General features: G+C 45.2%; 1 protein-coding gene across 2 annotated transcripts in view; it reads left to right on the top strand.

Annotated features, from left to right (window-relative positions):
* Positions 1-13,906, top strand: part of LOC147116105 (bcl-2-related ovarian killer protein-like) — a 115,289-nt gene that overhangs the window by 74,157 nt on the left and 27,226 nt on the right. For both annotated transcript variants that reach the window (XM_085990839.1, XM_085990840.1), the window contains exon 3: positions 1,237-1,365. In XM_085990839.1, the coding sequence (XP_085846965.1) occupies positions 1,237-1,365 (129 nt within the window). The remainder of the gene's footprint in view (positions 1-1,236; positions 1,366-13,906) is intronic.

Raw genomic sequence — 13,906 nt, 5'->3', positions numbered from 1 at the left:
GAAAAAATGTTTCGACTTGCGCGGGAGACCAAAACTAGGGGCCATAAATATAAAGATAGTCACGGCTAAATCCAAGAGGGAATTCAGGAGAAACTTCTTTACCCGGAGAGTGGTTAGAATGTGGAACTCGCTACCACATGGTGTTCAGGTGAATAGCATAGATGCATTTAAGGGAAAGCTAGATAAACACGTGAGGAGTGAGATGAAGTAAGATGGGAGGAGGCTCATGTGGATCATAAACACTGGAGTGGATCAGTTGGGCTGAAAGACCTGTTTCTGTGTAAATTCTATGTAACTGGCATGTGCAAGTGAACGAGTGTGCAAATGGACAATGTTTGTGCATAATCAAGGTGATTTCCGTCTTGCTACCATTCCGTGCATGTCTAAAAACGGGGCCGTAGTGAGACCAAAACTGCACGGAGGTTTGAGCTGCCAACTATCCCAAGCTGTCCGCCCATTCCAATATTTGTCGACAATGGCATTGGGGTCTTAACCATGTCATTTTACCCCAATTTGTATACATTAAAGCTCCCACCTCTTTCCAGCGGGGGCACTTGGCACCTAAATCGAGGCTTGCCCAAGAATTGCAATGGGCAAACAGCTATAAGGGGTTTTGATAGTCGATGGGGAGAAACTGTTTCCAGTGGCAGCAGGATCAGTAACCAGAGGACACAGATTTAAGAAAATTGGCAAAAAGCCCAGAGGGGAGATGAAGAGAATTTTTTTGCACAACGAGTTGTGATCTGGAATGCGCTGCCTGAAAGGGCGGTGGAAGCAGATTCAATAATAACTTTCAAAAGGGAATTGGATAAATACTTGAAAAGGAAAAAATTGCAGGGTTATTTGGATAGCTCTTTCAAAGAGCCGGCACAGACGCAATGGGCCGAATGGCCTCTTTCTGTGCTGTATGATTCCATGAGTCGAAGTGAGGGTGAGGTCTGAGATCTGAATTCACAGTTTCATGTTGAGGAGGCAACTCCCCGTCAACTGAGTTACCAGAGAAGGACGTCTTACACCTGCACGTTTCTTTCTGTTGAACAGCAAATTAACAAGGCAATGATGTTACCTTTTCCCTAGTTCTTCAATTTGAAGGGAGCCCCCAAGCACAGTGTTACGAACCTTCACCAGCAGAGAGATTGTTCCTACTGTGAAGTGACTTGAGCTGTCACTATCATTCCTCTCGCCCATAAAGCAAAACACCGAATAGCAGAGTTTCTCTTTTCTCTCTCTCTCTAGGCGACGAGCTGGAGTACATCAGGCCAAATGTCTACAGGAACATTGCGAAACAACTGAATATCGCGGTCAGCTCCGAAAGCATCGTGTCAGACGCATTCCTGGCTGTCGCCGCTGAGCTTTTCTCGACAGGTACATTCCAGAAATGCTGATTCAGTTGTGTATATGACAAGCGGGAATGGGGTGCTGCTCCCCACTGTGCTTATACTGTTGAGCAATTCCTGTTATATGTATAGAGCGTACTTCACTAATCCTAACTCTCCACACAGGACCAGCTCTTGTATAGACCCCCTTGAGGTTCTTTTTGCAGTTTTAAGTACTGGTACAGATTTGCGTTCCTGCTGTTTCTTCCCTGCAGTATTTCCTGGAGCAGCGTGAACAAGCAATCTGCTTCCAGACCTCAACCAGTGCTGGCATGAGGCAACTGAAAAGAAACCCATACGACTCCACCATCCTTTCCTGTGACGAAGTGACTGCTCTGCTAGGCACATCCCCAACAAAAGGGGTAACTGAGATGAGGAACTGTAGCTTAAGCTATACTACAAACAAAAATGCCATGTATCAGCTTGCAAGTAACATTTGTCTATCTCTGATTTTTCAATGCATTTACCGCTACATTTCCTATCGTTTAGTGTTTACCTTCTGCCTCTGGCTGCTCAATTACTCCACACTGTGTGTCGCTGCACCCTATAATTCAGTCCCAGGCTTGCCTAATCCTTCATGTGTAATAATGGACTAGCTTCCAGTCCAGGTGCTGTAGACACTTGCCTGTTTATGTCTTCTTCACACAATGGGTAGTGGAAATCTGGAACTCTCTTCCCCCAAAAACCAGTTGAGGCTGGGGGTCAATTGAAAATGTCAAAACGGAGATTGATAGATTTTTGTTAGGTTATTAAGGGTTACGGAGCCAAGACGGGTAGATGGGAGTTAAGTTACAAATCAGCCATGATCCAATTGAATGGCGGAACAGGCTCGAGGGGCTGAATGGCCCACTTATGTTCCTATGTTACCCGTTCATTTCTACAGCAGCTAAATCAGCATTAAAACAGTTGCTTCAGCTGCTTGGCCTACTAGTGTGTTGATCTGATGTTTGCATTGAGAGTTGAGGCACAACTGGCACGTATTGAGAATGAGATTAAGTTGGCAGCTCTTTAGGAGAGCTGGCAGAGGTGCAAAGGGCTGAATGGCCTCCTGTGCTGTAACATTCTTTGACTCTATGAAAATTACCTTGATATAGTATGGTGCCTGCAATGAGTGTTCTCTGGTTACATTATGGATTTGCCAATGACTTGGAGTTCCCATCAAACTGTGGATAGAAATGGACTTGGAGTGAGTCATTTAGGAGTTTATTTAGTTGGTGTGCATGTAAACTATGGATTATTGACCTCTTTCCCTTCTCACATTCCCTAATGCTAATACAGTAATTGTTCACCTGAATAAGAAAGTTTAACACTTCATTATTAGTCAGTGAGAGCTGGAGTTCAGCCAGTGGACTATGTTATAATGGCAAATATTGCTCAATAACGGACATTCTTTGTGTTGCTCACACGCCACTGAAGTGTGTACCTTGGATAGCTCTATAAACAGAGCAGTAGACTGTGGGTAGGGCGCTGAAAGGTCATTGTGTTACAAGAGCATTGCAATTTGTATAATTCCTGCTCTGATGTGAAAGATTCAAACCTTGGACAGAAACCAAGGTTCATTCAAACATTCGCAAGAAATTGGGCATCATAGATAATATCTAAGTCACTGTCATACACTGACAGTGTAGACCTGCATGAAACAGACCAGAAAACAAGGCCTGAAAGGATCTCTGAGTAGAATCTGATGCAGGCTGTGTCGAAATCTGTGTTTTACTCATTAAACAAACAATAGAAAGCAGTTGGGAGGTGAGAGACCAGAACACACGTGGGCTGATGACATGGTGTTGAATGCTGCAGTGAGACTTATTCAATGTGTTGGTGCCAACCCTCCAGGATTGCCCTGGAGTCTCCAGGAATTATAGAAACATAGAAGATAGGAGCAGGAGTAGGCCATTCGGCCCCTCTAGCCTGCTCCGCCGTTCAATGCGATCATGGCTGATCATCCAAGTTCAGTAACCGGTCCCTGCTTTCTCCCCATACCCCTTGATCCCTTTAGTCTTAAGAAATATATCCAACTCCTTCTTGAATATATTTAATGAATAGGCCTCTACTGCCTTCTGTGGTAGAGAATTCCATAGGTTCACCACTCTCTGGGTGAAGAAATTCCTCCTCATTTCTGTCCTAAAAGGCCTACCCCTTATCCTTAGACTGTGACCCCTGGTTCTGGATTCCCCGACCATTGGGAAAATCCTCCCTGCATCTAGTCTGTCCAGTCCTGCCAGAATTTTATAAGTTTCAATGAGATCCCCTCTCATTCTTCTAAACTCCAGCGAGTACAAGCCCAATTGACCCAATCTCTCCTCATACGTCATTCCTGCCATCCCCGGTTTCAGCCTGGTGAATCTTCGCTGAACTCCTTCCATGGCAAGAATATCCTTCCTCAGATAAGGCAACCAAAACTGCACACAATACTCAAGATGTGGTCTCACCAAGGCCCTGTACAACTGCAGCAAGACATCCTTGTTCCTGTACTCAAACCCTCTCGCTATGAAGGCCAACATACCATTTGCCTTCTTAACCACCTGCTGCACCTGCATGCTTACCTTCAGCGACTGGTGCACAAGGACACCCAGGTCTCGTTGCACTTCCCCTTCTCCCAATCTATTGCCATTCAGATAATAATCTGCCTTCCTGTTTTTGCCACCAAAGTGAATAACCTCACATTTATCCATGTTATATTGCATCTGCCATGCTTCTGCCCAATCACCCAACCTGTCCAAATCATACTGGAGTTTCTCGGCATCCTCCTCACAGCACACACGCCCACCCAGCTTTGTGTCGTCTGCAAATTTGGAGATATTACATCTAGTACCATTGTCTGGATCATTAATATATGTGAATAGCTGGGGTCCAAGGACCGATCCCTGCGGTACCCCACTAGTCACTGCCTGCCACTCGGAAAAAGATCCGTTTATTCCAACTCTTTGCTTTCTATCTGCCAACCAGTTCTCTATCCAAGTCAATACCTTGCCCCCAATCCCATGTGCCTTAACTTTACACGCTAATCTCTTATGTGGGACCTTATCGAAAGCCTTCTGCAAGTCCAAATACACCACATCCACTGGCTCTCCCTTTTCTATTTTACTAGTTACATCCTCAAAAAATTCGAGTAGAATAGTCAAGCACGATTTACCTTTTGTAAATCCATGTTGACTTTGTCCGATCCTGTCACTGTTTTCCAAGTGCTCTGCTATTACATCTTTTATAATGGACTCTAGCATTTTCCCCACTACCGATGTCAGGCTTACCGGTCTGTAATTCCCTGTTTTCTCTCTACCACCTTTTTTGAATAGTGGGGTAACATTAGCTACCCTCCAATCCATGGGTACTGTTCCAGATTCCATCGAATGTTGGAAGATGATCAGCAATGCATCTACTATTTCCAGGGCCACTTCCTTAATACCCTAGGATGTAGATTATCAGGCCCTGGGGATTTATCGGCCTTCAATCCCATCAATTTCCCTAACACCATTTCCCTACAAATACTGATTTCTTTCAGTTCCTCCCTTTCATCAGACCCTATGTTCCCCGACTGAGTGCGGTGCATTGAGTCTAAGCAGAGTTTGGTAAGTGGGAGAAAAAGTCATTTAAGTGTATTTACTGAATTTTAGTGAGTGAAAAAGTGAATTATTTGAAGTGTTTAATTTTTTAGAGTAAATTAAGCTGTTGGGGAGTTTAAACCGGAAGTAGAATCCGGGTATAAAAAGGGACGGGCTTAGTGCGGCTGCACTGAGTGCGGTGCATTGAGTGTAAGCAGAGTTTGGTAAGTGGGAGGGTTCGGGCAAGTGGGAGGTGAGGGGGTGTTTTTGCTCTGTTTTGCTTCCCACTCTCAGGCTAATCCAGCATTGCGGAAGCGAAGCAGCGAGACAATTCAACCGGACAGGCCCCAGAGACAGCATTCAAAAGGGAGGTTGGTAATCAGCTGGTTGGTAGGTCCTTTTCCTTCTCTTCTATACCTTTAAGTTGGTAAGTCCTATTAAATAGTGGTGTAATATTATCATCTATTTTGGGGCAGAGGGCCTTCATAACTAATAATAAGAAATTTAATTAATTACATAGATATGGGTGAACAGGTGATGTGTTACTGTTGCGAAATGTGAGAGCTGGTGGACCCCATTGAGGCTCACGGTGATTACATTTGCGATAAGTGTTTGCTGCTAGAGGAACTCAGGCTCCGTGTTAAAGACCTTGAGACCGAGCTTCAGACACTGCGACACATCAGGGAGGGGGAGAAGTTCCTGGACTCTATGTTTCAGGAGGTAGTCACACCTATGAAATTAATTAATGCAGATGTAGTCCGTGGTCAGGGACAGAACAGTGTGACTACGAGTGAGGCAGGTACAGAGATCCAGGAGGTAGTGTTGACGGAGACGCAGCCCTTGCTCTTGTCAAGCAGGTTCGAGGTTCTTACTCCCTGTGAGGGCGGGAGCGGGGACTGCAGGGAGGATGAGCAACCTGGCCACAGCACCGTGGAACAGGGGGCCATTCAAGTGGAGGGAGTAAAAAGAAATGTTGTAGTGGTAGGGGATAGTATCATTAGGGGGATAGATAGGGTTCTCTGCAGTCAAGAGCGGGAGTCCCGAAGGCTGTGTTGCCTGCCCGGTGCCTGGGTTAAGGACATCTCTTCTGGGCTGGAAAGAAACTTGGAGGGGGAGGATCCAGTTGTCGTGGTCCATGTTGGTACAAACGACGTAGATAGGACAAGGAAGAAGGTTCTGTTAAAGGAGTATGAGCAGCTAGGGGTCAAATTAAAAAACAGAACCTCAAGGGTAATAATCTCTGGATTATTACCTGAGCCACGAGTGAATTTGGCTAGGATAAATAAAATTAAAGAGTTAAATGCGTGGCTCAAAGACTGGTGTGGGAAAATGGGTTTTGCTTCTTGGGACACTGGCACCAGTACTGGGACAGGAGGGAACTGTTCCGTTGGGACGGACTTCACTTGGCCAGTGCTGGGACTAGAGTCCTGGCGAATCATATAACTAGGGCTGTAGAGAGGGCTTTAAACTAATTAGTGGGGGGGAGGTTTCTAGAGAGCAAATAATAAAAATGACAACGGAGAAGGTCATAGACTTAGGTAGCAGTGGGGGAATTAAAAAACAGAACGTGTCAGGAAGGGACAGAAGGTATGGAGTAAAAGGTAAAGTAGTAAAAGGGGAAAAAACAGGAACTAAGTGTCACAAAACAGATTTGAAAGTTCTTTATCTGAATGCACGTAGCATTCGTAACAAAATGGATGAGTTAACGGCACAAATAACTACATATGGGTATGATCTTGTGGCCACTACAGAAACATGGCTGCAGGGTGACCATGACTGGGAATTAAACATACCAGGTTATTTAACAATCAGGAAGGACAGGCAGGAAGGAAGGGGAGGTGGGGTGGCTATGTTAATAAAGGAAGGAATCACTATAATAGAGAAATGATATTGGGTCAAAGGAGCAGGATAGTGAAACAGTTTGGGTGGAGATAAGGAATAATAAGGGGGAAAAAACACTAGTGGGCGTAGTCTATAGGCCTCCGAACAGTTGGAACGCTGTTGGACGGAGTATTAATCAGGAAATAGTTGAGGCTTGTAATAAGGGAACAGCTATAATTATGGGGGATTTTAACTATCATATTAACTGGACAAATCAAATTGGGCAGGGCAGCCTTGAGGATGAGTTCATTGAGTGTATTAGGGATGGGTTTCTTGAGCAGTATGTAACTAAACCGACCAGGGGGCAAGCAACCTTAGATTTGGTCCTGTGTAATGAGACAGGATTAATTAAAAATGTCCTAGTAAAGGGTCCCCTTGGAATGAGTGACCATAACATGGTTGAATTCCATATTCAATTAGAGGGTGAGAAGATTGGATCTCAAACAAGCGTGCTGAGCTTGAATAAAGGAGACTATGAAGGTATGAGAGCGGAATTGATTAGAGTGGACTGGGAAAATAGATTAAAGGGTAAGACGGTACATGATCAGTGGTGTACATTTAAGGAGTTATTTTACAACTTCCAAAAAAATATATTCCACCGAGGAAAAAAGGGTGTAAAAGAAAAGATAGCCATCCGTGGCTAAGTAAAGTAATTAAGGATAGTATCCGACTAAAAACAAGGGCATATAAGGTAGCCAAATCTAGTGGGAGGGTAGAAGATTGGGAAGTCTCTAAAAGACAGCAAAAAATAACTAAAAGATTGATTAAGAAAGGGAAGATAGATTATGAAAGTAAATTAGCAAAAAATATAAAAACAGATAGCAAAAGTTTCTATAGTTGTATAAAAAGAAAAAGGGTGGCGAAAGTAAATGTTGGTCCCTTAGAGGATGAGACCGGGAAATTAATGGTGGGAAACATGGAGATGGCAAAAACGCTGAACAAATATTTTGTATCAGTCTTTACGGTAGAGGATACTAAGAATATCCCAACGCTGGACAAACAGTGGGCTCCAGGGGGGGAGGAGCTAAATACGATTAAAATCACTAAGGAAGTGGTACTTGGTAAAATAATGGGACTCAAGGCGGATAAATGCCCTGGACCTGATGGCTTACATCCTAGGGCCTTGAGGGAAGTGGCGGTAGGGATTGTGGATGCATTGGTAATAATTTTCCAAAACTCCCTGGAATCAGCAAAGGTCCCAGCAGATTGGAAAACTGCTAATGTAACACCCTTATTTAAAAAGGGTAGTAGGCAGAAGGCTGGAAACTATAGACCTGTTAGCCTAACATCTGTGGTTGGTAAAATTTTAGAGTCCATTATTAAGGAGACAGTAACGGGACAGTTGGACAAACATAATTTAATAGGACAAATTCAGCATGGTTTCATGAAGGGGAAGTCATGTTTGACAAATTTGCTTGAGTTCTTTGAGGAAGTAACATACAGGGTGGATAAAGGGGAACCAATGGACGTAGTGTATTTAGACTTCCAAAAGGCATTTGACAAGGTGCCACACAAAAGATTATTGCTCAAGATAAAAAATCACGGGATTGGGGATAATATTCTGGCGTGGGTGGAGGATTGGCTCTCTAACAGAAAGCAGAGAGTTGGGATAAATGGTTCATTCTCAGGCTGGCAATCAGTAACTAGTGGTGTTCCGCAGGGGTCAGTGCTGGGTCCCCAACTCTTTACAATCTATATTAACGATTTGGAGGAGGGGACCGAGTGTATCATATCAAAGTTTGCAGATGATACAAAGATGGGAGGGAAAGTAGTGAGTGAGGAGGACATAAAAAACCTGCAAAGGGACATAGACAGGCTAAGTAAGTGGGCAGAGATTTGACAGATGGAATACAATACTGGAAAGTGTGAGGTTATGCACTTTGGCAGGAAAAATCATAGAGCAAGTTATTATCTTAATGGCAAGAAACTGGAAAGTACTGTAGTACAAAGGGATCTGGGGGTCCTGGTGTACAAAACTCAAAGTTAGTATGCAGGTGCAGCAAGTGATCAAGAAGGCCAATGGAATGTTGGCTTTTATTGCTAGGGGGATAGAATATAAAAACAGGGAGGTATTGCTGCAGTTGTACAAGGTATTGGTGAGACCGCACCTGGAATACTGCATACAGTTTTGGTGTCCATACTTAAGAAAAGACATACTTGCGCTCGAGTCAGTACAAAGAAGGTTCACTCGGTTAATTCCGGGGATGAGGGGGTGGACATATGATGAGAGGTTGAGTAGATTGGGACTCTACTCATTGGAGTTCAGAAGAATGAGAGGCGATCTTATTGAAACATATAAGATTGTGAAGGGGCTTGATCGGGTGGATGCGGTGAGGATGTTCCCAATGATTGGTGAAACTAGAACTGGGGGGCATAATCTTAGAATAAGGGGCTGCTCCTTCAAAACTGAGATGAGGAGAAACTTCTTCACTCAGAGGGTGGTAGGTTTGTGGAATTTGCTGCGCCAGAAAGCTGTGGAAGCTACATCATTAAATAAATTTAAAACAGAAATAGATAGCTTCCTAGAAGTAAAGGGAATTAAGGGTTACGGGGAGCAGGCAGGTAATTGGACATGAGTGTAGGTTCGGAATGGTCGTGGCTCTGTGGGTAGTGGAGCGGGCCCAGGGGCCATGTAGCCTGGTTCTGCTCCTACTTCTTGTGTTCTAATTCTGTTAGATTTCAGGAGATGATTTTATTGCTGTTCCTGGCTGGGGTGGAGATCGCCTTTACAGAAGGTAAGTACTGTAGAAAATATAGGGACAGAGTGATCTCCTGGACGAGTTTCGATCGCCTAGATGGTTCGGAGAGGAATTTCCCAGATTTTTTCTCCCAAATTGGCCATTGGGTTTTAAAAAATCTGGTTTTTCGCCTCTCCCGGGAGATCACATGGGTTCGGGTGGGATGGAGAGTGATAGTATATTTGAGGTTAGGATCAGATCACCCATGATCTTATTGAATTGTGGAGCAGGCTCGAGGGGCCGATTGGCCTACTCCTGCTCCGATTTCTTATGTTCCGGGAGGTTATTTGTGTCCTCCTTTGTGAAGACAGAACCAAAATATGTATTTAATTGGTCTTCCAATTGAAGATTAATCTCCAGGTCACTGCTGGGACCAAACCCGGGAGAAAATCTTAGGAGCTTTAAAAAAAAAAAAAAAAAAAATTTTTCCTGTTTTCTTTGAGTGCTTTGGCTTCTCAGTTATAAAACTATTGGAGAGGGCAAAGGCTGTTTGACTGAAAGCCAAGAATCATCCAATCAGGTAACAATAGGCTGTTCGTATCTCAATTGGTGTGGGAAGGCGGGGCACCATCAGGATGGACATGTTGGTTGACCAATGGCGGGAGCGTGGGGGCGGGAGATCATGTGACGAAACCTCCTGGAACACATCCAACCAGTGTGCGCACTTTACACTTGTATTTATAATTTTGCTGCAGCTGAGGAGTGGAACATTTCTGCCACGTCTGTTTCAGCCTTAGCCTTGCTCCCTCAATGGCTCTCTGCTTAACGTACCACTCAGTGTGGTACTGAGCTGATTTAAGGCTCGAGATTGAAGGAGTGATTTTAACACTACCCGCCCCGCAGAAACTAGGCAGGCATTTAAAATCGCCGGGCGACTCACTCACCAACGTCCACTCTCTTCCCGCAATTTTAAGCTGCAGAAACTGTTGGGTTTTTCTTTAAGTATGCAGATTGGTGATGTTATCGGGTCCCGATTGCTATTTTAACCGTGGGCCTAAGTGGGGGAGCTGGGGCCATAACATCAGCAGGTATGCTTAGGCTTTTCCCTGCCCTGGGTTCCATCCCAGTCGCAAAGTCCTCCCAAACTCCCTCCCCGCTAACCGTTCCATTGGTCCGCGCCAGGGGACTCCTGCCACCTGACACTGGGCTCCAGCCCACCGGTCAGCAGCTGCTTCCCACCAGTCAGACGCGGGAAATTAACCAGGGGCATCTCGGCCCCTGCCTCAGCCCATCTGCTGCTGAAACCCTCATCCGTACCGTTCTTAACTCCAGACTGAACTATTCCAATACTCTCCGGGCTGGCCTCCCACCTTGCACCCTCCGTAAACTTGAGCTCCTCCAAAGCTCTGCTGCCCGTAACCTGTGCTCGCGCCAAGTCCCGATCACCTCTGCTCGCTGACCTACTTCGGCTCCCGATCCGGCAACGCCTCGATTTTTAAAAGTCTCACCTGTTTGGAAAATCAGCTGTGGTGTGGTACTTTCCAGCTCCATTGCCACGGACTGTAACTCAGTGCAACATTGGCGATGTCTCATTCGTACCTCTGAGATCAGAGGTCTAACCTAAAGAGACTCACACAGCAGTAATGGCACTGAGGTAATGGTGCAGCACATGGATTCGCAGCGATGTGTACATGTCACAGACCTTCGAATTGCTCTGCAATTGAAACCTTTCAAAAAGAAGAGTTTCACTGGGGTGAGCCCTGAAATCCAGTTTTAGAAGCAAGAACACAAAAAGTGGGAAGGTGGCGTCATTTGCCTGTGGGAAGTCTTGGTTTGAGTGAGAAAGTTCTCACTCACTGGCTGGATAGGGCCAGACCATGAGCCATCTGGTTGGGAAACATGTTTGAGACTCCTGGCTAGCTCTCTGCAGCAGACTGCTCCAATCTATAGATTATTAACTTGTTCCACAGAGAGTGATGGAGAGTCAGAAGGTCAATGACTTTATTTAGCCAGGAAGGTCCTGCCACCCATTTTTTCTAATTGACCTCTTGGGTTGTGATCACCTTCTTGTAGTCAGTATTCATGTCTGAGCTGAGTGTTAACAGGTTATCCTACCCTATGTCTATAGACAGACACACCCAGCAGGGGTCACTGGGTGACAATCTGGAATGGGACCCCTGGCTATTAACCTGAGGGAACCTGAGATCAGTAGCACCATCCTCGGCATCAACTGTGTATTGCATCTGGTTTCTTGCTGGTCTGTATGGCTCAACTACTCACTTGCTGGGACATTGGAGAAGCTTCTCAGGCCACTGTTGGACAAGAGACAGAGTCCTCAGAGTGGGCTGTGTACCAGCCAGGGAATGATGTGTGGCACAGAGGAAGGAGAATATGGTGTGGTACTTGGGTGTCCATACCAACCTAGGAGATGCAAATTGATTGGAACTCGAAGCAAGCCGAGCAGCCCTGACAGAGATGAAGGGGCAGTAGTCTGTATTCGGCAGGCAGTTAGTAATGTCGATGAACTACATTGTGCCAGAACTGAAGCAGAATGTTTGCTTAGTTCTCCGACCACATCCTGGTGTGGGTTTCATTGTACAAAGTAGCCACACAACAGCCTCACTGAGGGAAAGATCTGCTGTAACATAGCGTAAACAGTGACGTGTTCTTTGGATCAGTTCAAACATATCTTGATCATGTTATGCAGGAACTGATTAGATACAGGTTTACAGTAATGATATTTTATCAAACTTAAATTTGAAATCATCTCAGTTAATCCCAGTTGATGAAAAGGAAAATATATTCTACCCAATTAACACAGGTTTCTACATGTCTGTTATATATAAACTCTGTTTATGTTATATTATATTAAACTTATATCAAACCTTGGTTAGACCACACTTCGAGTACTGTGAACAGTTCTGGTCTCCATATTACAAAAAGGATAGAGAGGCACTGGGGAAAGTTCAAAAAAATTGACAAGGAATATATCCGAACTGAGTGGTTATACTTATCAGGAAAGGTTGAACTGGCTGGGGCTCTTTTTTTCTAGAGAGGAGAAAGCAGAGGGGTGACCTAATAGAGGTCTTTAAAAAATATGAAGGAGTTCAATAGGATAGGCGTAGAGAAGGTGTTTCCACTTGTGGGGGAATCCAAAACTAGAGGCCAACTAAAATAATCATTAATAAATCCAAATAAGGAATTTAGGAGAAACTTCTTTACTCAGAGTGGTTAAAATGTGGAACTCACTACCACATGGAGCAGTTGAGGTGAATAGCATAGATGCATTTAAGGGGAAGCTAGATAAACACATGAGGGAGAAAGGAATAGAAGGATATGCTGATGGGGTGAGATGAAGAAGGGTGGGAGGAGGCTCGTGTGGAGCAGAAGCACCAGCACAGACCATTTAGGCTGAAAGAATTTACAGCACAGAAACAAGTCAATGAACTTGGATTCTGCAATATAACTGCAGTGATCTCCTCACGGGAGGCGGTTTCCTCACGGGAGGCGGTTTCTCACAGGACTCTGGGCTTGCACCAGCTGCAGTCAAACTGCAAACTGAGAAATAAACACCCGATTGTCAGTTTAAAAAATTTGCACTTGTTGCAAACTAGAGAGTGATACAGAGGCAGCAGTATAACTGAGTGCCGTCGGCTCAAGGTACTTGAAAATAGTAAGCAAACCTGCCGAATCCATGGTGCACCAGTCATGTCTTGTTGGGGAATGTTATGGTCTAGAGACAGCCTGGAGCCAAGTTTGTGCTGAGCTCCCTGCGTGACATCATTCTGTGGAATGTGGGCAGAGTTCCTCATTCAACTTCCTGGAACTGAGTAGGAGCTCTCGACCAAAGACTTTCCTTAACCGGCTCCCATTAGACTCAGCTGGAAACGCCTTTCCTCCCTGGGCTTCTCGCTCACTGCAGGCTCAGTCCCTGGGGAGGAAGGCATCGACAGGCCTTCCAGAAGCAGTTAGAAAGGCTCAGACCCATCAGCTCACCTGTTGGGGGGGGGGGGGGGGGGGGGAGGACCAGAGGTGGGCCTTAAATGAAACATTTGCCTGCTGCACCTTCGGCCTGCCCTTGAATTGCCAATTCGGATTCCTGGAGGTTTCATTGCATGACCTCCTCACCCCGTCAAATAGCCTTTATATCCCATTTATTGTAACTAATAAACAAAAGCCTTCAAAGAAAGGGGGGAAAAAACAATTTCTTTTATTTCCCCTTTGATTGTCCTCCCGGGGTTGCTGGCAGCAGTGACCTGGGGATTGACCTTCAATTCCTGGAGACTCCAGGGCAGTCCTGGAGTATTGGCACCCCTACCCAGGACGCCCATTGATCCTCCATTCCTGAGGGTCTAGGGCCAGGCCTATGCCTCACGCATCTTCAGTTGGCCCTACAGTGGAGGGTCTAGTAGTATCGCTCACAGCCAAATGA

The sequence above is a fragment of the Somniosus microcephalus genome, chromosome 6 (genome assembly GCF_052327205.1).
Source record: "Somniosus microcephalus isolate GS21.2 chromosome 6, FLI_Smic_1.0, whole genome shotgun sequence".
NCBI classification, from domain to species: domain Eukaryota; kingdom Metazoa; phylum Chordata; class Chondrichthyes; order Squaliformes; family Somniosidae; genus Somniosus; species Somniosus microcephalus.
This window is presented reverse-complemented; position numbering and strand designations above follow the sequence as displayed.